General features: G+C 45.4%; 2 protein-coding genes across 4 annotated transcripts; one reads left to right on the top strand and one right to left on the bottom strand.

Annotated features, from left to right (window-relative positions):
* Positions 1–5,838: 5,838 nt before the first annotated feature.
* Positions 5,839–9,002, bottom strand: LOC123871491 (60S ribosomal protein L6). 3 transcript variants are annotated; one of them, XM_045915343.1, is made up of 6 exons: positions 8,900–9,002; positions 8,369–8,516; positions 7,506–7,657; positions 6,781–6,952; positions 6,370–6,555; positions 5,839–6,029 (listed from the first exon to the last, which is right to left on the bottom strand). In XM_045915343.1, exons 2-6 carry the CDS (start codon positions 8,513–8,515, stop codon positions 5,868–5,870), a joined length of 819 nt encoding a protein of 272 aa, XP_045771299.1. In that variant the 5' UTR covers position 8,516; positions 8,900–9,002; the 3' UTR covers positions 5,839–5,867. The 3 variants fall into 3 exon arrangements, with proteins under 3 accessions (XP_045771299.1, XP_045771297.1, XP_045771296.1); XM_045915341.1 differs by having other exon boundaries at positions 8,825–8,936; XM_045915340.1 differs by lacking the exon at positions 8,900–9,002 and adding an exon at positions 8,727–8,869.
* Positions 9,003–9,151: 149 nt separating this feature from the next.
* LOC123871487 (two pore channel protein 1-like) lies at positions 9,152–23,590 on the top strand. The gene is given in 18 exon segments (XM_045915337.1): positions 9,152–9,416; positions 13,621–13,701; positions 13,704–13,774; positions 14,170–14,334; positions 14,879–15,004; positions 15,807–15,987; positions 16,151–16,283; positions 16,386–16,485; positions 16,563–16,743; positions 17,114–17,326; positions 17,992–18,111; positions 18,193–18,361; positions 18,963–19,133; positions 19,363–19,558; positions 19,943–20,048; positions 20,409–20,515; positions 20,788–20,896; positions 22,859–23,590. Coding segments are annotated over 18 exon segments (2,439 nt in total). The 5' UTR covers positions 9,152–9,313; the 3' UTR covers positions 22,966–23,590.
* Positions 23,591–24,854: the final 1,264 nt, after the last annotated feature.

The following is a 24,854-nucleotide window of genomic DNA, read 5'->3' as shown; positions in this document are numbered from 1 at the left end:
GCGGGGGCACTGCCGTGCCCCCTGATACCTTTATTTTTCCCATTTTGAATAAATCATGCAGCATAAATTTTTATCATTGAAAGGTCACACAGATATTATAATAGGTATATATTATAAGTAGTAAATAGACTAGATAAGCAAAATAGACTCGTGGCGTAGGTCACACAGACCGTTTGCGTAGGTCACACAGACTCGTTGTGTAGGTCACACTGACTCGTTGCGTAAGTCACTCAGACTCGTTGCACAGGTCACACAGACTCGTTGCTTGGGTCACTCAGACTCGTTACACAGGTCACACAGACTCGTTGCTTGGGTCACACAGGCTCATTATGTAGGTCTTATAGACCATTTGTGCAGGTATCCCAGATTATTTGCGTAGGTGACAGAGTGCGTCGAATAAGTAGCTCATTCAGATTCGTTGCATAGGTCATGCGGTCTTCTTTGTGATTTCATACGGATTATTCATAGGAAGATCTCACAGACATATTCTAAGGATATGCCTCAAAGTAGGTACAGACATTGTACTTAAAATGCATTTTTTTTACTCAGAAGGTGAATTTCTATGAGGAATAAGGAACAGAATAAAGCATAAGTACGAGAGAACAAATCTTATTTCCACAAGAAACAAGAAACAGGATTGATACAAAACAAGGCATCTAGGAGAGCAATTTCGAAAATGAAAGAATATCTTTTAGCACTTATCCGCACTATTTGAGAATTTATAAAGTTACCAAGGCTTGAGATAGTTGGCAAATATTATCATGTCTCAGTTTATAATATTAGATACCAGAACGCAAACAAAAGGAATTTCTTATTTTATAAAACACTATTACTCCATTAATGGGCCATCCATGTCAAAAGTTAATTAGTAATCAATTAGGGCATATAGAGCTTTAGACATAAGTTTAAAAAAAATATTTTATTTGATTCATGACTTTTGTATTTTTGAAACATACTATATTTACTGAAGACAACCATACTGTTGGTCCGACGACATCACCAAGCTTGCGGGGAAAACTTGAAGGAAGCTCACCCAGCATTCAGAAGAATGGCGTGTACGTGAGGAGACCTACTTATGTCTAACAATGGATAAATAAGGGCTAACAAGAAGAGGATGTTATTTACTGTAATGCTTATCAACGCTAGTGAAAATAAAGTAAAGTAGTCTTGACTCTTGAGTCTACTAGCCTCTTTTACTACATTATCTATTGTTGTATTTTATCAATCTTCACTCTCGATGTTGACATATTTTTTTAAGAAGAAGTCACTTTGTTTCGAAAGTTACCAAGACATTTCGTTACGGAAGTCACTCAGACTTTTCGTTACGAAAGTCGCTCAGATGTTTCGCTACAGAGGTTATTTAGACGTCCTGTCAGGGAATTCACTCAGACGTTTCGTTACGGAAGTCATACATGCGTTCCGTTATGGATTTCACTCAAACATTCAGATAGGGAAGTCACTCAGATGTTTCGTTACTGAAGTCACACAGACGTTCTGTTAGGGAAGTCACTTATTTCTTTAAGTGAAGATACTCAAAAATATCTTTAGCGTAGACATTCAGACATTATCTTGATGTTAATCAGCATTTACTGTTTTAGTAATATCATAAGATTTTCTTTCGTTTCAAAATTAATAACTGTTGTTTTTAGTAGGTTATCGATATACGATATTATCTAGGTTATATATTCTATAATATGTGTAGTTATAGTGTTATGTATTTAATAAATGTAGAATATGTATATTTTAAGTGTTTCTTATTAAGTAAATCAATAAGTTAAATTTTATGCTTGGACGTTACGACGTCCTAGCTCGTTTACGGCAAAATAAGGTCATAATGTCACAATCACAATCACCTCTAATTGGTCGACGCTCACTCATTTCCGGCTATGTCAATGTATTGTTGAGATAAGAATACCAATCACAGCGATTGAGATTGTAATAATGATTGATACAGTCTTTCAGCATTCGAACAAATTGTCTTCCTATAATTCGTAAAATAAAATAAATTAAACCTATCATACTGTTACTTATAAACTTCTGACCTTTACATAATCCTATTATTGAATTCCATGTACTATACTAGCCAATAGTTAACGTAGTTTGGTACAATAGTCTCTTTTATATAAGTACCCATTTTTAGTATATATGATTGTCAAAAACAAATAAAATAAAACTAGTAGCTCAGTTTGTTGTAGGCTCTACTCAGACCTAGCCTAGGCGCGTTTGGAATCCTCGCTTAATTTTGAATTTATGCAATTAATTGTCACCATTACATCATTATCTTATAAATTCAATTGACGATCAAAGTGTTCCCAATTGTGTAAATGATTTGTTTTTAACTATGAAAATAGTAGGTAAGTATACATTTATCTAAAAATAAGTTCAGTACATACTGGCACTATCAAAAATTAAGTTTCCGATATAGGTTAATCTGGCTCTATTTTCTGGTCTTTCTGGTTAGGTATCATCTAGTAATCTCTATTATAATTAATTTTATAAATTTAATTATGTACATTAAGATTATTTGGCTGGAGTATTGCTGTTTTTCTTACTCTCATTGGGTTTGTCATACAGTCTTTAATTTGCATAATTCACACAGACTTATTTATATAGATATTTGGGGAGTCATTCACCCGTTAGCATGATTAGGTCACACAGTCACTAAAGTTAGCTAAGGATTAAATTATTAACATTTTATCCTCACATTTTAAAGTACCATGGTGAACTGATAGCCATCGCTAGTTGCGGTTTATCCTAACAAATCAGAGTAATTACATTTAGACATGAGCCTTTAATTTTTGGACTAGTACAGAGTCTGCTTCATCACCTACGTTCATAAGTTGTATACCTACATATTTCAATGCGGTTAACACCTCCAGAAATGAAATAGCTTAAATTATTTTGTCACAAGTTAGAATATTACTTACTATTAGAAACTACTCATTTATTTCAATTGTAAAAGATGTTATGGAAGAGCGGGGCCGTCTGCCACAAGTACTAGTAGCAAATCTAGACACTTACTGGGATGGTCCTAATTTCTATGTGTTCTCTGTAAAATTATTTTAACGAAATAAATATTTTTGTATTTTGTATTTGTATATACTTTATTAATCAGCACACTGAGCTATGGCGGTAGAGGCGGTTGCCAGAATTTTTGTGATTCAATTCATTCCACAGGATTAGCGGTGTTTGGAGTACCTACTTAATAACGCGTATACAGGTTATTTAATTTGTATATAATAATCTCACAAAAAAAATGATTTGATGATATACCTAAAATTATTAATTTATCTTACGATGGTAGTTTGACAAAATCGATATTTCACTCATTCAATGCCATACGATCTGTTGCTAAGTGAATTGGCCTACATCGCAGAGATCACAATTAAGTAGATACTTATTTTTTCTGTTATAACACACGCATGCACATTTTTTTACATAATCTGCTAAGTGATTGTATGTATGCGCACCCAAAACCTCCTCTATGATGAAAACTTTAGATACTTATGGTATTATCAAATCATTTGAAAAATTAACTTCCAGTATCAATGTGGGCAGGCAAATATTCTATCTGCACTAATGTTAATATTTTGAGAGGCATTTGCATATGCTCAGAAAATTGATGGTTAGAGTGAATATACCTAAAACGACTTACCGGGTGCGGGTATGCTCGACTTTGTTGCTATGGCGACACAGAAGGACGAGTGGCGGCTGGCACGGTGCGGCAAGTGGTGGCTGGCACGGTGCGATGAGTGGCAGCTGGCACGGCGCGGTGAGTGGCAGCTGGCACGGCGAGGCGAGTGGCGGCTAGCACGGTACGGCGAGTGGCAGCTAGCACGGTACGGCGAGTGGTGGTTGGCACGGTGCGGCGAGTGGTGGCTGGCACGTCAGTAGATTACAGCTGCTCTTCTTGTCCCCGCGTGGCGAAGACGTAGTAAAGTTTTATTCCCCTTCTCTTCATCTTGAAGCCTGCGCCGAAGTAGTAGATTCTTCTATAATTTTTCGATGATGATATGTAGGTACCCTTAATAAAGTAAGTAGGGCTTCTGGTATTGGTAGACCGTAATTTTGCTTCTATAATTTTTCGATGATGTAGGTATTTCAACTTCAAGTCCCCTGATATTATAATACACAGGGCAGTTCTCGGGTCGTATCTTGAAGATGAGTTTGCGTCGATATAGGCCCATGATGTTATTTTCTAAGAGAGGCGTGGTGTCTTCAGAAGAGCAGAAAAAAAAATTTTCTTTTCACGTTCTTCAATGTTCTGCTCTCTTCTCTTCTTGTGATCCCACTTCTGACTGTTGCAGAAGTATAGGGACAGATTTGAATAATAGACACTTTCCAATTTCACTTCACTGTATTTTTGAGAATCGTTTTCGCTTACAATTATTATTTCTCAATACCCGTCTTTATTCGATACCTTCGCTATTTCTATCAGTTTGACAGATATATTTTTAAGGTAGGTAGGTACTAGTTTTCGGGTAGCTATTTGACAAATTACCACAGAGGTAAACCAAGGTGATGTAATAGACAATTAACGTAACAATTATATCAGCTAAATGTAAAATACGACACAATATGTATTGATCTAAATAGTTAATAACTAAATGTGATTTATAATCCATTCCCGCCAATTATTTATAAATAATAATAATTAATCTGATATAGGTCTAGATGTCTATGACTCATGATATAAGGCAGCATCTTGAGGTAGTTGTTAACACAATTTAAAGAATCACGGCGAACATTTTTAACGTACAGAGTGTATGATGCCCGAAAAGTCACTATTCCACGCGAACGAAGTCGCGGGCACAGCTAGTATTGTAATAAGCTCGGCTACACGGGTACGTGTGAAGCGGGGGCGGGTTTTATGAATAACTTACTCTGAAAAATGCCTCTCCATAATATTTGCCCCTACTCATGTCAAAAGTACGATTTAGCATTGACGCTCAGTAACTACCGTGGGCATGGCACGAGACAACGCCCGTACGTTTCGCTGTCACGACGCGACGTGACGCTCCGTTTTCGCGCGAGCGACGATCCCGCAACCGCACGCCAGTTGCGGCTTGTTAGACTTCCGTACCCAAAGGGTAAAACGGAGCCCTATTATTGTTACCCTGCCGTCTGTCCGCGTAGCGCGGGTTTCCACTCTCTAGCTCGCAGACGAAATAACACTGATCCAAAACCGAACGATTCGTACAGCCACTATATCGTCACCGTGAAAAAGATGTCTGCAAAACGTGTCGTTGAATGAGGAAACGGTCTCTACAAATATACATAATAGTTATGGTGCTCGGAGTCACCGCTGCATTTTATCGAGTCTTCGCTTGTACGGCCGTACGACTGTATCGTACTTTTGATACGACAGTTGAAACAGTTGATTGTACGCGTGAAGCTGAGCGTGCTGCAGTGTACAGTGGGTAGTCAAATACATTCCCAAATTGAATAAATAATTCTATTTGCTTTAACAAAACAACTGAGATAATACCTTTTTTGTTGAATAACATGCACCTATTATCGCTATTCCCTTCGACTGCAGAGATCGGACACTCTGGGCTAGTACCTAATCTGTGCTCTGGGCTCTTACAGACGAATCGTGTGCCCGCCGTCAATTACATGAGCGCACGTTCCACCTCTATTATACGTTCACGGTACCTATTTTAAAAGATGGCGACCTAGAAACAGCTGTTCTGTTCGGCGCTGATATTGGCTTTACGTGAGTAAAACGCAATTATTATTTTACTATCCAATGATATGGTGAGCAGCCGTTTCGAGGGCGCTATGGTGCGCAGGCACAGGACAGGACGCCTGCGCTCGGGGTGGCAATGAAACAGCAGCCTGGTGGTATTAGTCAGTATATTGGGTGTCTAGAAGCGCAGGCGATGCGGGAACTGGCTGGAGCGCAGGCCGAAGGCGGCGCGCAGATAGCCGCGCAGCGCCTTGCGGTCGGGCCGCGCGCGGATGGCCTTCACCACCTGCTCGTCCACCAGCTTCTGGTCCGCCTTGCGCTGCTCCGACGGGACGTACTTCTGCAACACCACCACAGCGCCGTGTCAATGACCAATCTCACTGATGCGTCAAACCTCAACTCAAGCTTATATAGCTGCTTTACAAACATGCAAACAAATAAGCTGTTTACTTTTGAATAAATTAAAAAATATGGGTGTCTTTTTGGAAATTCCCATCAGTTTTTGGATTTATCCCTTTATTTGTGCTATAAGACATTGATAACTGCCAAACATGATTCTAGGTCGACAGAAAGTATCCTATAGGTTTCGATTCTCTTGGATCTCAACAGACAGACAAAGTGATTCTACAAGGGGTTCCTTTTTTCTCTGAAGACAAATAGCCCTATGAAGTGTGGCCGACCTCTTTCTTGGTGGCGAAGATGTCCTCGCCCTCCTTGCGCTTGACGCTGCGCTTGGCGGAGCGCTTGTTCTTCTTGAAGTAGTTGTCGTCGAGGTGCGGCGGCAGCGCGAAGGCGCCCAGCTCCACGCGCGTGCTGGTGCCGATCACGTAGCGCTGCGGGACGCGCCGCAGCGGGCACGAGTTGTACTGCAACACCAGCGCTCATCAGAACACCACAACAGGCAAACTACAAACTGCAATAGGCTCGCGACTCCCGCGCTTCAGAATCATGTAATCTACATAAGTTAGTCACAATGTAACACGTGACTTGGCTTTACACTCTGCTATCAGTTACATTAATTGTTAATAACAACTGGACATTGCCCTGGATGTAATACGGAGGTACAGCAGTATACATTCATGTCAACTCACCGCGAAGGGGCCGGTGACGAGCAGCAGGCCGCTGGGCAGCACGGCCAGCAGCACGACGCGCTTGCCGGCGTGGCGCCCCGCCAGCAGGATGCACACGGTGCCCGGCGTGAGGCTGGCGCGCGTGCGCCGCACGTGCTTGCTGAACGTCTTGTGGTGCGCCACCTTGCGGATCCTGAAGTGAAGCATATTTACTTCATCTACACATGTGCCACTCACTCAGATTGCACTCACCACCACATTCCATGTCATTGCAAAATGCCAGAGGAAGAAGGCCACCAAAATGTAAAGTTTGGTTTGGTTAGATTAGAACATAATCACCCAGCACTTGGGTTCTGAAGGGTAGTTTCACAAGTCACTAAACTATGCTCAGTATTCTATGATATCACTATATTTGTTTACTGCAATGGTCTAATTGAGTTTTAACATCTCACGGGAGGTAGCCATATTATATTCAAAGGCCAACTCCTGGTTCACGGCATTTCGCTGCACACCATGTACAATACACTACTACTGCCCTGCAGGCTGCTGAATGCAGAGCAGATTATTTCCTTGCCACTTTATCATTAAGAAATGAATCAATTGTGTAAGTTATACAAACTTAAAGTAGGAAGAGTATTCCCGGCCCGGGTAGATTCCATTGGAGATTTGAAAGCACTTGCACAAGTTTATTGGATATAAACATTGTACACTGATCAATGATGCTGCAAGTGACGGCCGGCACTCACTTGTCCTGTGTGGGGTAGAAGGAGCGGCGGCGCGCCAGCAGCACGGTGCGGGTGCCTCCGTTCTTCTCTCCTCCGATGGGCTTCACCACCACCGTGGGCTTCTTGTCTGCGGGTGCCTTGGGGTGCTTCTTGCCTATGAACTTGTACTTGGCCTGCAATCAAAGTGCAACCTCACTTTATCTACTGCTACATTACAATGATAGTTTACTATAAGGCTTCCGTAGCTAAAGGCTGCCAACGGGAATTATATTCTGCTACTAGGATTACTAAGACTCAGCTTTCCATCCAACTGTCTGTCAGTGGGCTGTATTTCATGAACCGTAATAGGTAGGGTTGAAATTTTCACCAAATATATTTTTGGCACTCTGAACCAGTAGCAGAAGCCTTTGACAATGCAAAAGTACATAGTTTTAAAAGTTTGAATAACAACTATTTTGATTTGACTGTATTTCTATTGCCGCTATAACAAAAAATAATAAATATTACAACATAGCAACCTGGAAAAAAATAGTCTTATTCAAAAATAGTCTTGTACAAGACCCCTTGTGTGCGAGTCCGACACGCACTTGACCGATTTCATTATTAAATAAGATAAAATACACAAGGTTTCTAGATTTAAGTATGTGGCACAACTATCCTTACAAACTCGTACATGCTAGTGACAATAGGACCATTGGCAGCTTCAGACCCTGCCATCAATACTGCCACAATAATATCACAATACCATATTGATAGTGAAACAATCTCCCTTTCAGTGATCCCAAAAAGTTGGGCATTGGAAGACAATCTCTTTGAATGTAGTGTTTAAATTATAAGAAAGAATAGGTGTACTAACTAAAATCAAATGGTTGACTGAAGCTTACCTTCTTGTGGAACATTTTGGTTTTTGAGAATCTGACGACACCATTGCCTAAGTCATAATTTCTAGGTTTGCCGAGCGCGGCCTTTTGGACTCCGCCGACGGGCGCCGCGGGAGCCTTGGCTGCCGCCTTGGATTTAGGAGGAGCCATTCTACAACGAAAACAACTATCAAGCTGAGTGCCACCTGACTCTGTACAGGTTATATTATTCCATGTATGACTGGTACCATCCTAATACACAATAAAGCCCGGGTAAACGAACACTATACTTGCGAGTATATTTGAATACTTGCGAACGATTACTATACGACACCCAATAAATTAAAATTATTAATTTCAAAATTATCAAAACATTTTGCACGTCAAAGTTTCTACCATGAAATATCACTCGTAATGGATCCCAGAATAGAAATAGATCATAGTATCACTTATTAATGAATTGAAAATTAATATTCATACGTGGAAAAGTCCTAATATTCAGTAATTATCCTTATTTTTATGGATTTATTTTGAAAATACACAATAACAACTCACACTTCAGCCGGGATCGAAAAAGAGAAGTTGACACTTGTTGACCGTTGACGTTAGATGTCATGTCAGTGTTACAGATAATAGAAACGTGTTAAAATGAAGTTTCGGTATTTACCGGTTTTATAATTTTTGTGATAGCTAGCCGTTCTGTCAAAGTTACATATTTCAAGTAGGTACAGTAATTTTCATAAATGATATACAGTACGTATAAATAGTACAGTCATTTTGGAGAAAAATCATTGATTCTTTTCTCAGCTTAGAATGTTATACGAACCATTTACGAACGAAACCGACAGTGAACTATGAAATGTCAAAAGGTCACTGATCTTTACGTCAATCATTTGTGTCATTGTCAAACGTCAAATTATTTCACATTGCACCGGATGAGTTTAGTAAAATTAAAATCAGTAATCGGAAATGGCTTCGTTGCGGAGCCCGTCCTCGCCCTCGGACGGCTACAAAAGGTTCAGTGATGATTTCGCAAACACCAGCATCAACAATTACGGCTCCAACGTTACAAGTAAACGAGAAGCTCACATTTTCACTGCACAGTAGTTGCCGCTACATGTATTCGCTTTTGTTGTTAACAATACATTTCTAATGCATATTAAACCATTTGTTTAATTTCCTACCTTAAGTTTACCTTCTCTGTGATTTCCGCGCTGCGAGTGATCTGTTCGGTGCCCTTATAAGGGATAATGACGCAGCTTATGAGTCACGAACGAGAGGAACCTAAATAGTAATAATAACGTTGTTCTAACGGTCGACCCAGTTCCTCAGGCAGCTTGACAAACCACCATAATATGCATGTGTAGCTGCTTGCCCGCATGCTCTAGATTTGCACAATGCCGCGGCACACATGTAATAATTGCCATTCTTATTAAATGAGATCATAATATACGAAATGGCTTTGTAAATGAACTCCTAACGTTACATGCAGTAGGCACAGGTCATTGTTCCAGCTGGGTCTGGTTTACAGCTCCTGTTGTGATGGGTTGATTTCCTTTGACATATCTAAATGAAAGCAATAAGGCTTATCTGATTGTCTGGCAAGAGCAGATAGAGATAAGATAAGATTTACTGTGATGTTACACAGCCCCATTTAGTCTAGGCGTCAACAAGTTTCACTTTATTTAATGGTACCTAATAATTACAAAACAAATGCAATGTTTAAGTATTTAGGTACTTATCATGTATGTTATCAAAGCTCTCACGTTAATTGCTTGAATTTTATTTTAGACTAGCTAACCTGCTGCAGCTTCACTGGGAAGGCATAGGCACTTAAGCTCTATATTATACATTTCTCCTTTTCTATATAAAAGTACCTATTTAAATTATCTTTCTTCAGTGATAGGACTAACAATCACTACCCCGGCCATAAGTGCCTTTGTTTGTTGGTTTTTCCTTCAATCATGTTGTAATGGAGCAACAGATTGATGGGATTTTTGCATGGGACTAGACTTTAGATAAAGACCTGGAGAGTAACATAGGCTGCTTTCCATCCCGGAAAATTAGAATTTCCATAACATTTTTAAAAACTTAAATCCATGCACATTTAGGCTTCAGCTTGTGCTTTTGAGTTCATTTGATAATAAGTAATAACTAAACACTACATACAGCCCCTGCAAAGCTAAACACTACATACAGCCCCTGCAAAGCTAAACACTACATACAGCCCCTGCAAAGCTAAACACTACATACAGCCCCTGCAAAGCTAAACACTACATACAGCCCCTGCAAAGCTAAACACTACATACAGCCCCTGCAAACTGTGAACTAACATATTAACCAAGCATTCTTATCTTATTGATCAGTTTACCGAATCTCCTAGGTACTAAACTTCCTAATGTAGGAGTAAAATGGTAGTTTTAAATTGTTGTTCATTTATATTTTTAAATTCTAGAGAGCAGAAAGTATTCGACATGCAGGTTCTTAATGCATTATCTACCCAGTTGATTAAAAAATAGGTTACCTGCATAGTGCATAGTGCACACTATAACACTTTAATGTCAATAGGTTACCTGCATAGTGCATAGTACACACTATAACACTTTAATGTCAATAGGTAGGTTATAGCTCAGCAAAATAATAAAATATTGCACTCCAAGTTCTTTGGAAGCATAACATTACAGCTTCACCCTACCTGAAGAGCTGCAGGGTTCAAGGTAATGCATCTACACACCCTTGAGCACAGCTACAACCAAGAACACATCTATTTTAATGAGAACTTTCAGACCTGCAGGCTTTCTCACGATGTTGTGCATCACTATTAAAGCTTTTCTTTAATTGCTTAAAACACATATAACTCCGAAAATTGATGGAACCCCGGCGACTCCTCGAATAGGAAATACTGAGTAGTGGGTCAACCAACGGATATCATATGTGCCGCGCGTAAACGTGTTCCAAGAGGTTGCAATTTTTGTTATGTAGGTATTTGAAACAAAAGTCTCATAAATAAGTCATAGTTAAGATAGTAGATATGTACTCCGTGCACAGATAATACGACATACTCAAATGTTTATTGTAATACGTGAAGGTCGCTACTTATTTTACGAGTGTGAAGGACGCAATAAATTGAGATGAATCGTATTTATCCGTTATCAGAAGTGTATCTATCGAGCAACTGATACTGGGCGATATATTTTGCTCTCCAGTGGGACACGAGTGCTAAGTGGTATTTTAGTGGCAATAAAATGACGAAAATTGTGCAAATTCCCGATAAAATATACGATACATTACAGGATTACTGGTATACGCTTAAATCGTGTAAGTTTCTGTTAGATTTACTAATTATATTTAGGTAGGCATGTATAGTACGCGACAGGTAGAGATGGCAATCTGGGTGAGGACGCCGCACAGCCCCGCCGCGGGATAGCGCGCGTGACGAGCGCGTGTGCGGGGCGCGTCCCGTAGTCGCGTACTGCAGGTACCTACCCCGCTTATTTCATCATTCACCTACCTCTCAGATACTTGGGTACCTACCTATTTTTCTTTGTTTACGTTTAAAAGTAACGCTTAAATTACGAACTTATTATTCTGTACGTAAGTAAACAGGTATGTACCTACTTATTAAAAAATATTTTACGTAGATACCGTTACTATTCAAATGAGAACGGTTAGTGTCGTGAGAGATCGCGGAGTAGGTAATTTGCAAGTGAATAATATTCATTGAATCTCATTGTGTATGCTCGATTGTTCTCGCCTCGTCACTCGTCACTCGTCACTCGTCACGCCGCGCGCCATGGTGCCCATAGGCCATTAGCACCAGCAAGGCCAAACCAAAGTAGAGATCTCCACTGACCACGTCCCGACCATAACATATTTTTATAGCCTGTAGTGTAGTGCTAGGTGAAAGCGCATGCTTCAATAAACTCAAGGAATTATTTTACCAATGGGTAAGAAGCGCTTTAATATTAATTAAGTATTTATTAATTCCAAATAATATGTTTCAATGCTTAGTGTGCACGCCTGGTTAAATCGAATAGCAAAGAACGGATTGTTAGAAATCGTATATTTGCTAATCGAATTATCGTAATTATATGTATTATACTTTATAGCACACTCGATATTGCAGCGGACAGACAGACAGACGCAGCAGAGTGACATTAACAGGGCTTCGTTTTTACCCTTTGTGTACGGAACCCTAAAAAGGAACCCTTAGGATCACTTTGTTGTCTGTCTGTCTGCCCGTCTGTCAAGAAAACCTATAGAGTAGGGTACTTCACGTTGACCTAGATTCGTGTAAGGGAGGTAGGTAGGTCTTACAGCACAAGTAAAGGGAAAAATCTGAAAACCGTTCATTTGTGCTTCCTTACCTATTATATCACAAAAAATATTATTTTTGTACGACGCATGATACGGAACTCGTCGTGTGCGAAGTTGACTCGCACATGATCGGCTTTTTTAATTGAAAGAAAAATTCGATTTCCACACTGCGCGTGAATTCAAGCGTTACTTACTGCTACTCGTAGATACGAGTATATCTTGTTAGGCAGCTACCAGCAGTACCAGCTACCTATCCTATACCTAGCCCAGGCGCGGCTCCCGCTCACATTATACTAAGTTTCGCGACGAGCCTTGACATACTTGCTATACAGCCAATATTTATATTATGCTGACTGATAACGCACTGCCACACGTAGGCAGTGCAAACAGTTGTAGATGGGATTCATTTTCTTCCATGCCAGGTACATATAATGCGCGACAGGTTGAGATGGCAATCTTTCAAGTAAAGATTTTTATATAAACCTGTAAGGATGATACTGCCATTGTTGCAATTAAAATGCCATAAGCCTACGTTGTTATATTAGTTAACAAATTGCGAAAAACCAAATCAAATTTGAATTTCGCGGGCAGACTGGTCTCGTGCCCCTTACGGCCGACAACGATCAAATCATGACCGACAATGCACCCTAGCTTGTAGGGCAGCACCCAAATTATCCTCTCCACAGCGAATTCGCCGGCGAAGACGAGGCCCCCGGTTTCTAACGTCACCCGGACGTGAACTCGCGCCACAGCCTAGGGGCCGTACGGACTAACTACATCCGACCAATCCACCCATCCCGATCTCTTCCTTAGCCGTGGTCCGAGCCTCACAGTAGACGCCCTTAGTAGGACGTTGTCCCCGATCTCTCGAATTATTTCTCCGAGTCTCGGGCGGCGCTCCGCGCTCGCAACTCAGTGAGTCGGACACAGTGCTGCTGCCACGCCATGCCGTGTTGCAGACAGCCGCGCGGTGCCGGAGGCGGGCGGCGCGGACGGCGCGGGCGGGGACGGCACGCTGGAGCTGGGCAGCCGCTCGTCGCTCGCGGCGGCCTGCCCTGCACCGAGGACGAGCACTGGGAGATGAACTACCATGAGGCCGCCATCTACCTAGAGGTAGGTGCGGTCTGTGATGTCCGGAACCCTACTGCTTTATTTTGGAACCTGTATATAGCCTCCCCAGGGTAACTTTTCGGTAGCGCGTTTCAAGCTTCACAGCGAGTGGCCATAGATGTCTGTGGCGCCATCTAGTAACGTCGTCGTAAGTTACTCAGGCTTGCAGTGGGTGATCGCTGTATAACCTTCTTCGTTGGAGAGCGCCACAATACACTCTCCGTCTTTCCTCCTCCGGCCGACACGGTTTATGACATATGCCTACCTATGTAACTGTAGTGTGCACGTCTGTGTAATGATTTTTTGTCTTGTCTTTCTTGTAAAGATCTTTTTGCCTTTCGGGTGTCGAAAATATTTTTGCCGAACGCTTAGTCCCGGTCGTGTTTCGCTCTGCGCAGGAAGGCCTGAACAACGAGAAGTTCGACTCGCACCCGTCCAGCCCCGAGGAGCTGCCGGCCTACCTGCGCGTGCACAACCCCTGCTACCACGGCCTCGACCTGCTCGCCTCGCTCGTGCTCATCCTGCTCGCCTTCACCGAGGACCCCGCCGTGCCCGCCTTCCAAGTGAGTATGTCGTTCGACATGTCACCGTTCTACCACAGAACGGGAAGTGCTCCTCTGTCCGTGGATTGCCGTCAAGCACAATAATTGTGGCGGGGAGCGGGTGGATGAGGAAGATGGAGGACCGTGTTTAGTGGCGCGCTCTTGGAAAGGCCTATGTCCAGCAGTGGACGCATACAGGCTGATGGATGGATGGACAATAATTGTTGTCAAGCGTGAACGCATTTTACAAAAAAAATCCATTATACACAAGGGATAGCAAGCTGATTAAGTGGTACTGGTGTGACCTGTCCTTTGTCTAAAGTAGTGCAACCAAAACTACCTGTCACTAGCTGCTCCGCCCGTTGTGATCAGCCTCAAAAACCTCTATTATACCCCATACCTCCACATGTCCTTGATGACATTTTCTCTTTCCTTATTTCGAAAGATCATGCTCGCTTCCCGAATAGCCACCCTAGAATTGGAGACCCTTATACGATACGCGTGGACGTGTTGCCGATATTTTGGCAATTGTTGTAACTGTGGTGGTGTGTGGTGTGTGTTGCAGCTGCCGGTGTGGGCGCACGGCTCGGTGGAGCTGCTGGCGCTGGCCGTCATCGGCATCGAGCTGCACCTCAAGCTGAAGTGGATCGGCTGGGGGACCATACTCAAACACAAGAGGACCATGTTAAAGGTAAACCGATGTACTTCGTCAATTTAAGTTCAAGTTCAAATACTCGTTTCGCCTCCTGCTTGCCCCCCAAAAAGAGCCGCGGCCCCGGGGCCCATCGACGAGACCGAACTCGGACAAGCGAGGGTTGCACTAACGGCCAATCGGCCGATCGACCTGTGGAGGCTATGGCTCATGGACGGCCATCTACCTTACCTTTGGATGCCGAAGCTTCTTCGAGAGTGTCCTAGCTCAAAGTATAGGTTATGTGAGAGTGCAAGAGAGTGTGTAGTGTGTGAGCTAGAATACAGCTAGTCCACTAAGCGAGGCACGGAGCTCCCACGAATCCGTTGTGAAAATAAAGTTATGACCAGTCCAGAGACCCCAATTTTACCTTTTCCGCCTCAACAATATCGGGAATCCGTCAGGCAATACTTTCGGGGTAGTTCACACTTCACAGTCAATATTGAACCACCAAAGCAAATAGTTTGACTCAAAAGATTATTCGAACACGATCAAAGAGTGGTTATCGAACAATTAAATAAGCATTACCAAATTATCGCGTAGTAATATGAAGCGACTAGTGACTTATTTCACTATTTCTCGTCACAACTACTGTTATACTCACATTCTTTCAGATCGAATTTGAAACTGAAAATGTCTTTTATTTAAGTAGGTAACGGATCGGATATCTTCCTCTGCCCCTCAGGTTTTTGTAAGTAAATACGACAATGTTCGACCGGGTATGATTTCAGTCCGCCCGCACCTCCGAACGCGGGGAGCTATCGAGGCCTTCTGAAGTGAGTGATCGTTTTGGTTGTTGCAGGGGATAACCCTCCTGATCATGGTTCTAGAGGCGGTGGTGGTGCTGTGCCGCCAGTCGGCGCACTTCCGCGTGACGCGCGCGCTGCGCCCCGTGTTCCTCGTGGACACGCGCCACTGCGGCGGCGTGCGGCGCTTCATCCGCCAGATCCTGCAGTCGCTGCCGCCCATCATCGACATGCTGGGTACATTAAACATTTCGTTGCCTTGCGGGCTGCCGCCGCTGTCAACGTGACTGGGCGTTTCATGCGTGTAGGATGCCAGATGGCTTGTGAACAAATTGGCTTGTACAATGGATTATCGGCGATCGTTTGAATGCGTGTCGACACTTGCCATGTCCGGTTGCAGGCCTGCTGATGTTCTTCGTGGCGACGTACTCGCTGCTGGGCTACTACCTGTTCTCCGAGCACGTGGACAACGGCCACTTCCGGACCATCAGCGACTCCTTCGTCAGCATGTTCGTTCTCCTCACGACGGCCAAGTGAGTCCTAGCTAGCTTCGAGTGATGACAGAATACCGCAAGCTTTTATAGTTTACTATTTTGTATACGCTATTGTCGTACTGAAGTAGGTTTGTTCGGCAGCTTCCCGGACGTGATGATGCCGTCGTACGCCAAGTCCAAGTGGTACGCCGTGTTCTTCATTCTCTACATCATCACCGTGCTGTACGTGCTCATGAACTTGGTGGGTGCCACATCTTTGCCGACCGGCTCCGTCTCGCGAGAAGCACCCGGGTTTGATCGGTGCGTGTTGTGTGGCAGATGCTGGCGGTGGTGTACGAGACGTTCACGCGCATCGAGCGCGACAAGTGCCGCGCGCTGCTGCTGCACCGGCGCCGCGCCGCGCGCCGCGCCTTCCGCCTGCTGGTGTCGCGCCGCGCGCCGCGCGCCGTGCGCCTGCGCCACTTCGCCGGCCTGCTGCGCCACTACGCGCCGCACTACGGTGAGCGACCGCACGACGCGCATCCGGCCGGCGGAAATAGCTGCAATGAATTAGCTAGCATGATAAATAATAAATAATTTTTTTTTTATTCTTTTGTTTGTAAAAAATGGAAATATAGGCTTAACTCTTTTTTTTTTTTACTCGTAAAATCATAAAATGAATTAATCTTTTTTTTCTTTTTTGTCAGCCCTAGCACAGACTACGGTCTATTTGGGCTGCAAAATTCCAAACACCAGTCTGTTTTTATCTAGTGCTTTGGTCTATAAAAAATGGTGAAAAATGTTTCTCTTTAAATTAAGTCTATTACTAAATAAATAAAAAAAAATAAAAAAATAAAAAAAATGAATGTAACGCGTCCCTCCCCGTGCAGGCGGGCTAGACGTGTTCCTGCTGTTCAAGCAGCTGAACCGCAGCGGCTCGGGCGCGCTGTCGCGCGGCGAGTTCGCGGCGCTGTACGACGCGCTGTCGCTGCGCTGGGCGCCGCAGGCCGCGCGCGCGCCGTGGTACGCGGAGCGCGCGCTGGAGCCGCTCGGCCGCGCCGCCGCCGCCGCCGTCGCCTGGCCCTACTTCGAGCACCTCGTATGTGAGTCTCGCTGAGTCACCCTCCTCAATTGTGTATGATTCTGCGACAAAAATTGTTATAGCGTAATCCGATAAGTGATTCGGCTTGAAACCGAAATACTCGTATACACCAGTTTTCCGTCCGATCTCGTCGATTCGAAAATAGTTCATTCTGATCCATTTCTCGACTTCATTCTTCCGCTGCAGTACTGTGGGGAACGACCGAAGGAACAGAATCTTCCAGTTTCGATGGACCCAAACCTTGGCAAGCCTTTTTCGGACGCAAAAACGGTGACTAAGTCGAGGGGATGGGTTCTATGTTGATTTGTGTTCTCGCCGTCCGCGGCTTTTCAATTCTATAAACAGAATCCTGTGCGTACTCCGGGCTAGCAACCTTAAAACGAGTGAAAGGTGGCGCGCTTCGGAGAGCGGTTTTCCGTTGAATTCGGTCTATGCGAAGCCTCGAGAACTGCTCCACGTCGCACGCCGCCCAGCGCCAATTTTCCACGCGGTAACAAATTTCTCTCGCTGGTCGAAAGTATACAGAATCACCAATTGGACCAGCGGCACGGTCGAATTGAGGATCCAGTATCCTTCATCGGATCGGTTCCCGCTAATGGTCCATGAGATCCGGCTTCCAGATTTTGAGGAGACGCAGGCGAGCAAAACAATAGATGTGTTTGTCAGACGCGCTGATCGTCGGCAACGGCGTGGCGATGGTGCTGCGCGTGTGCGAGGCGGCGGGCGGGCTGCGCGACAGCGCGCGCCTGCTCTGCGCCTCCTGGGACACCTGGCTCTTCCTCACGCGTGAGTGGAAACTCTCAATTCTGATTTACTTGTATGACTAACTCTGGCGCCTTGTCGTAACGCTTGGGCGCGTGTGCGCAGTGTTCCTGCTGGAGGCGGGCGTGCGCATGTTCGCGGCGGGCCTGCCGCGCTACCTGGCGAGCGGCTGGAACGTGTTCGACCTCAGCGCCACGCTGCTGGCGCTGCTGGGCGCCGTGCTGCTGAGCGCGGCGCCCGACCTGTTCGTCGTTGTCATCTTTCGTCCGCTCAGGTTTGCTGTTTTTACTTTACACACTGCAAATCACACTAATATTATAAAGGCGAAAGTTTGTATGTGTGTGTGTGTATGTTTGTTACTTCTTCACGCAAAAACCACTGGACGGATTTGGCTGAAATTCATAATCGGGATAGATAATATCCTGGATTAGCACATAGGCTACTTTTTATCCCGGAAAATCAAAGAGTTCCCACGGGATTTCGAAAAACCTAAATCCACGCGGACGAAGTCGCGGGCATCAGCTAGTAATTGTATATGCCTTTGCTATTTCTAAAAAATCTATTCAAGACCTTTGAAGAATGGTCTCGTTCAGATTGTGTAAAATTCTGGTGTAGTAAAGTTATTTTGACGACCAATTTTAACGCTCATTACTGAGTATAAAATTCTGAAAAAATGAATCGGTGCCTTCCTCGAATGTCTCGGGAAGACGAGTCTCCAATCGTTAAGTGTCTCCAAATCCGGCATCTCGAGTTTTTTAACGGGAAAATAACATATTTTTGGAAAAAACGGGACGCGTGTCGAGAACGGCCTGAATGTCAGAGCTCTCCCCCCTGCTCCGGGGGAGGGGAGGCTCCGACGACGTGACGTGTCGCAGGCTGATGCGGCTGTACAAGCTGAAGAAGCGCTACCGCGACGTGTTCGGCACGCTGGTGCTGCTGTCGCCGCTCATGTCGTCGGCCGGCTGCGTCATGCTCGTCATGTACTACTTCTTTGCCATCGTCGGCATGGAGCTGTTCGCGGGCGCCGAGCTCAAGAACTGCTGCGTGTGAGTCCCATTTGTTTATATCCAGCGAATCCTTGTCATATTGCAAAATTCTTGTCCTTCAAGAACATAGTTTCCGTAATAAAATGCCGACTTACAGTTTTCACTTTGACCGAGTACAGAACTCAAATAGTCGATGAAATAGATAAGGGACATGAAGTGGACGCTGTCTGTACGGCCGTAAGTTACTCTCAGTTCACTCTCCCGGTTTAAAGTGGCCGTGTGGTGGCAGGAACACGACGGTGGAGGACTTCTACAAGTGGTCGCTGAACGGCTCCACGGCGCTGGGCTACTACTACCTCAACAACTTCGAGAACCTGCTCACGAGCGGCGTCACGCTGTTCGAGCTCACCGTCGTCAACAACTGGTTCATCCTCATGAACGCCTACGCCACCGTGGTCGGCCAGTTCAGCAGGCTCTACTTCATGGTACGACATCGCACATCCCACTCACAGCTTGCCGCTCGACACCGCCTCCTCGCCAATGATGTCGCGGGAAAACGTTAAGTGACTATCCCAATAACCTCGATGCACATTTTATTTTGATGGTTTTCCGAAATAATTTTACGAATTCTGAAAGACATTCGTGTGGTCCACACAAACATTGAGCGATCGGGTTTTTATTGTTTCGGGGTGGTATCTGTAATACCTATAATAACACAATTCAAAATTTATTACGAGGGAACATAAACAAAACGAGAATTAGTAGGCCAGCAAGTAGAGTCCTCTAAACTTACCGTGATGTCAGATCGGTGTTCAATCGCAAGACGAGGCACCTTGGCAGTGTAACGTATCGAGCTGATGTGTCTGCAGGTGTTCTACCTGTTCACGATGGTGGTGCTCACCATCGTGGTGGCGAGCGTGCTGGAGGCCTTCCGCTTCCGCATCCAGTACAAGCGCAGCACCAGCAAGAGGGATGGTGAGTAACTTGCAGCGTTCCCACTCCGAGCACTACTGCCTAGCTACCTTCAAATTACCGAGGGTTTCTTTAACGTTTAATAACGTTGCAGTACTTTAGTTTTTGTCTTCTCTGGAACAGAACAAGTAGGTACTGAACATCACGCTTCGCCGGTTTGTACCAACTGTCGTACGAGGGAGAGGGAGTTATCACTCGACCTATAACTGTTGTGATCTAAATTTTTAGTCATAGTATTTAATTGCATAATGAGAATTTTCAGATAACGTTATAATAAAACCATGCTGTTCTTGTTCAATGTTATCACACCACGTTAACTTCGTTCAAGTTGAATGGTATGTGGTATGTGTGAACGTTCCGCAGAGGAGAAGCTGCTGCACGAGGAGGTGCACACGAGCTGGGAGGAGGCGCAGCGGCTGGGCGCCGCCGGCGCGCTGGCGGACGAGCTGCGCCCGCACCTGCCGCCCGGGGTGAGCCGTTCAGACCAGAGCTCCACTCCCTACTTGCCGACTTTTGCCTTTCTCTGAACATTCAAAGTCCATCTCGCTCAGCAGAAACAAACATATTTAAATACCATTCATTGCCAGTAATGTATACACAATTTACGCAATAAATTTAAGTATGTAAAAAGATAAACCCCGACTTACTCATCGACTGACTCATCGACGCCCACTCAGAAAGTACGAGTAAAAAACTGAAATTTTGCACACGAGGTTCTCTTTGTAATCGGCGACCGTTGCAGATGGAGGTGACGTTCATCGGCACCCGCCCGCGCACCAAGGAGGTGCTGCAGCGCAGGATGTACCAGAGCGAGATACAGAAGTGGCTCGCCGAGGACGACGACAGTGAAGGTGAGCCAATCTTCACATTGTCGACGGCAGCTTCAGATGGACATCGGCACCGGCCGCGCACCAAGGAGGTGCTGCAGCGCAGGATGTACCAGAGCGAGATACAGAAGTGGCTCGCCGAGGACGACGACAGTGAAGGTGAGCCAATCTTCACATTGTCGACGGCAGCTTCAGATGGACATCGGCACCGGCCGCGCACCAAGGAGGTGCTGCAGCGCAGGATGTACCAGAGCGAGATACAGAAGTGGCTCGCCGAGGACGACGACAGTGAAGGTGAGCCAATCTTCACATTGTCGACGGCAGCTTCAGATGGACATCGGCACCGGCCGCGCACCAAGGAGGTGCTGCAGCGCAGGATGTACCAGAGCGAGATACAGAAGTGGCTCGCCGAGGACGACGACAGTGAAGGTGAGCCAATCTTCACATTGTCGACGGCAGCTTCAGATGGACATCGGCACCGGCCGCGCACCAAGGAGGTGCTGCAGCGCAGGATGTACCAGAGCGAGATACAGAAGTGGCTCGCCGAGGACGACGACAGTGAAGGTGAGCCAATCTTCACATTGTCGACGGCAGCTTCAGATGGACATCGGCACCGGCCGCGCACCAAGGAGGTGCTGCAGCGCAGGATGTACCAGAGCGAGATACAGAAGTGGCTCGCCGAGGACGACGACAGTGAAGGTGAGCCAATCTTCACATTGTCGACGGCAGCTTCAGATGGACATCGGCACCGGCCGCGCACCAAGGAGGTGCTGCAGCGCAGGATGTACCAGAGCGAGATACAGAAGTGGCTCGCCGAGGACGACGACAGTGAAGGTGAGCCAATGTTCACATTGTCGACGGCAGCTTCAGATGGACATCGGCACCGGCCGCGCACCAAGGAGGTGCTGCAGCGCAGGATGTACCAGAGCGAGATACAGAAGTGGCTCGCCGAGGACGACGACAGTGAAGGTGAGCCAATGTTCACATTGTCGACGGCAGCTTCAGATGGACATCGGCACCCGCCCGCGCACCAAGGAGGTGCTGCAGCGCAGGATGTACCAGAGCGAGATACAGAAGTGGCTCGCCGAGGACGACGACAGTGAAGGTGAGCCAATCTTCACATTGTCGACGGCAGCTTCAGATGGACATCGGCACCGGCCGCGCACCAAGGAGGTGCTGCAGCGCAGGATGTACCAGAGCGAGATACAGAAGTGGCTCGCCGAGGACGACGACAGTGAAGGTGAGCCAATCTTCACATTGTCGACGGCAGCTTCAGATGGACATCGGCACCGGCCGCGCACCAAGGAGGTGCTGCAGCGCAGGATGTACCAGAGCGAGATACAGAAGTGGCTCGCCGAGGACGACGACAGTGAAGGTGAGCCAATCTTCACATTGTCGACGGCAGCTTCAGATGGACATCGGCACCGGCCGCGCACCAAGGAGGTGCTGCAGCGCAGGATGTACCAGAGCGAGATACAGAAGTGGCTCGCCGAGGACGACGACAGTGAAGGTGAGCCAATCTTCACATTGTCGACGGCAGCTTCAGATGGACATCGGCACCGGCCGCGCACCAAGGAGGTGCTGCAGCGCAGGATGTACCAGAGCGAGATACAGAAGTGGCTCGCCGAGGACGACGACAGTGAAGGTGAGCCAATCTTCACATTGTCGACGGCAGCTTCAGATGGACATCGGCACCGGCCGCGCACCAAGGAGGAGCACCACCGACCTAACGGTTGGGTCCAATTACGGAAAAACGCCCAACGTGTTCCCGCCCCGCACTCTCTCTAAATTGTTTTCCTCTTCATCCATATACCTATTTGCCTAACTCCCCTCTCTGAGGCAGACGAATAGGAGATTTCCGCAGTCTACAGCTCCTCCGGTAGGATCTGTGAAGTTTCATAGCCCGGAGAGACTCGAGGAGCCTCTGCAGACTCGCGACAGTGAGGTACGGGAGCGGTAGTGGAGTACACGCTTGTCTGCTTACAGACGTGCCGCCCCTGGCGCCCGGCGACGCGCCGCCGTCGCCCGCGGCCTCGCCGCCGCCCGCCGCGGAGCCCGAGAGCCAGCAGCTGCGCGCCGGCTACCAGCTGTAGAGCACGCCCGCCTCCGGCCGGGTCGTCGCGCGGACAGATCTCTGCGCCGGTCGCGCCCGGTTCTGTGTAAACATGTAGAACTTTGGCGCGATGAGGTGAAAGTGCAACTTTGGAGCCTTATGAAATTAACCTATTTAGAGTTTTAACGTGACGCGTTAGACTCTACGCGTAAATCTCACTCTTGATAAGATGGCTGCGGAAAACATAATTGTATTGTTCGCGACAGGTGGAGATGGCAATTTTCTAATGATCGATATCGATAGAAGCCGTAGAGCTCCCACAAAGTCCTTGTTCACCAACGATATGATCTAGAGGCCCCAGTTTTATCTGTTCCGTCTCACTATTCGGAATCAATCAGGCAATACTTTTCGGGTGGTTCACACTTCACAACTAATACCTATTCGACCACCAAAGCAAATAGTTTGACTCGAAACATTATTCAAACACGATCTAAGCGCGGTTAATTATCGAACAATTAAATAAGAATTCCCAATTCATCGTGTAATAATTTAAAGCAAACGTCGTTTTACAGTATTCGTACCGATAAAGCCAACACGCGGCGCGATCGTTTTGGGTTCTCAAACTAGTTTGAAGGCAATGATGAGGACAAATATTTCAAGTGTATTCGATTCTTATACGCTATCACTTACAAACCGAGTCCTTAGCACAAATCACAAAACGCAAAGGGCTTCTTTCCATAGGCAAATTTGTCACCGGAATCAGTAATAAAGTCGATATTACAAGCGATTTGTCGCAACCAAACTTAGTTCGCCGTACGGCCTCGCCAGTCGCCAGAGCACCTCGCCAGTCGCCCGAGCATGTCAACCTGTCGCGAACTATTTGTAGGTATGTATTTGTTAGATACATTTCGATTTTAATGTATCGTAATGTAAAGTTATGTAAATAATATGTTATTTGCTGTTGAAATTGGTGCGCATGAATAGAATGGATAAATAAATAATCATTTGTGACGCGAACAAATAAAGGAATAGAGATTATTATAAATAATTGTAGAAATGTTTAGTTTTATATAGATAATGCTTACGAATGTCTCGTTGGAGCTCGGAGGGAATTGTCGACGACTAACTGTGATACCGCAACTCTGTGTGAGATTGCCGCGATAAGTATTCTGTAGGCAGCTAACATTTCATTTGTTTGCTTTTTTAGTTTATTGAATTATGTTAAGCTGAAGCAGTTTCATTTTGCTTGAAAAGCGATCATGTGCTGCAACTTCTGAATGCCCTAAATAGTAGGTACCTGCTGTTGTAGGTGCGATAAAGATGAAATGATTGGCGTAGGGCAGAAGCGGCGCATCTACAATGTACCCGAGTTATACTGAATTCTTCACTATGAAATGGGGAAAGTAAAATTAAAAAGACAAGCAAATATACCCCGGGGAGTTTATTGTGCACTCAAATATTCGCATTAGGTACATACATCGAGGAAAGTTTAGAAGGTGCCGGTTATTTGTACCGGTAACATCGTAGACGCGTCGCGCCTCGTTCCGTTTATTTGCCTTGAGCTTCAATGAAAATATATTTGAAGGCCAATTGTTCCGGCCGGGAAATAGTTTCTTGTAAGTCGACGTGATTCCTACAGCTGGCCAACTGTCAAACAATACCAAACATAGTACTATGTACTTACATAAGTCAATTGGATGCGAACGTGTTTGTATTGTAGCTTTTGCACGCGACGCCAACATAGCATAGCATAGCATAGCATAGCTTGTAGCGAGCTAGATGTCGCCGCGGCGGCGAGGCCTTATACCACTTTGTATGAATAAGTTAATGATTAGATAGGTAGTAATGCATGCAATGGGCAGCTGCGATGAGCCGAGCATATCTTCGTTGCGAAATAAATATACTTCGCATCAAAAAAGTCGAAACACT

This window comes from Maniola jurtina, chromosome 13 (genome assembly GCF_905333055.1).
Source record: "Maniola jurtina chromosome 13, ilManJurt1.1, whole genome shotgun sequence".
In the NCBI taxonomy this organism is placed as follows: domain Eukaryota; kingdom Metazoa; phylum Arthropoda; class Insecta; order Lepidoptera; family Nymphalidae; genus Maniola; species Maniola jurtina.
This window is presented reverse-complemented; position numbering and strand designations above follow the sequence as displayed.

Bases quoted from the DNA above. Each gene is read 5' to 3' on its own strand.
- LOC123871491 (XM_045915340.1), bottom strand. The intron at 7,658-8,368 runs GTAAGCTTCAGT...CTTTGATTGCAG, and splicing joins CCAAAATGTTCCACAAGAAG to GCCAAGTACAAGTTCATAGG. The intron at 6,953-7,505 runs GTGAGTGCCGGC...GCTTCACTTCAG, and splicing joins TTCTACCCCACACAGGACAA to GATCCGCAAGGTGGCGCACC.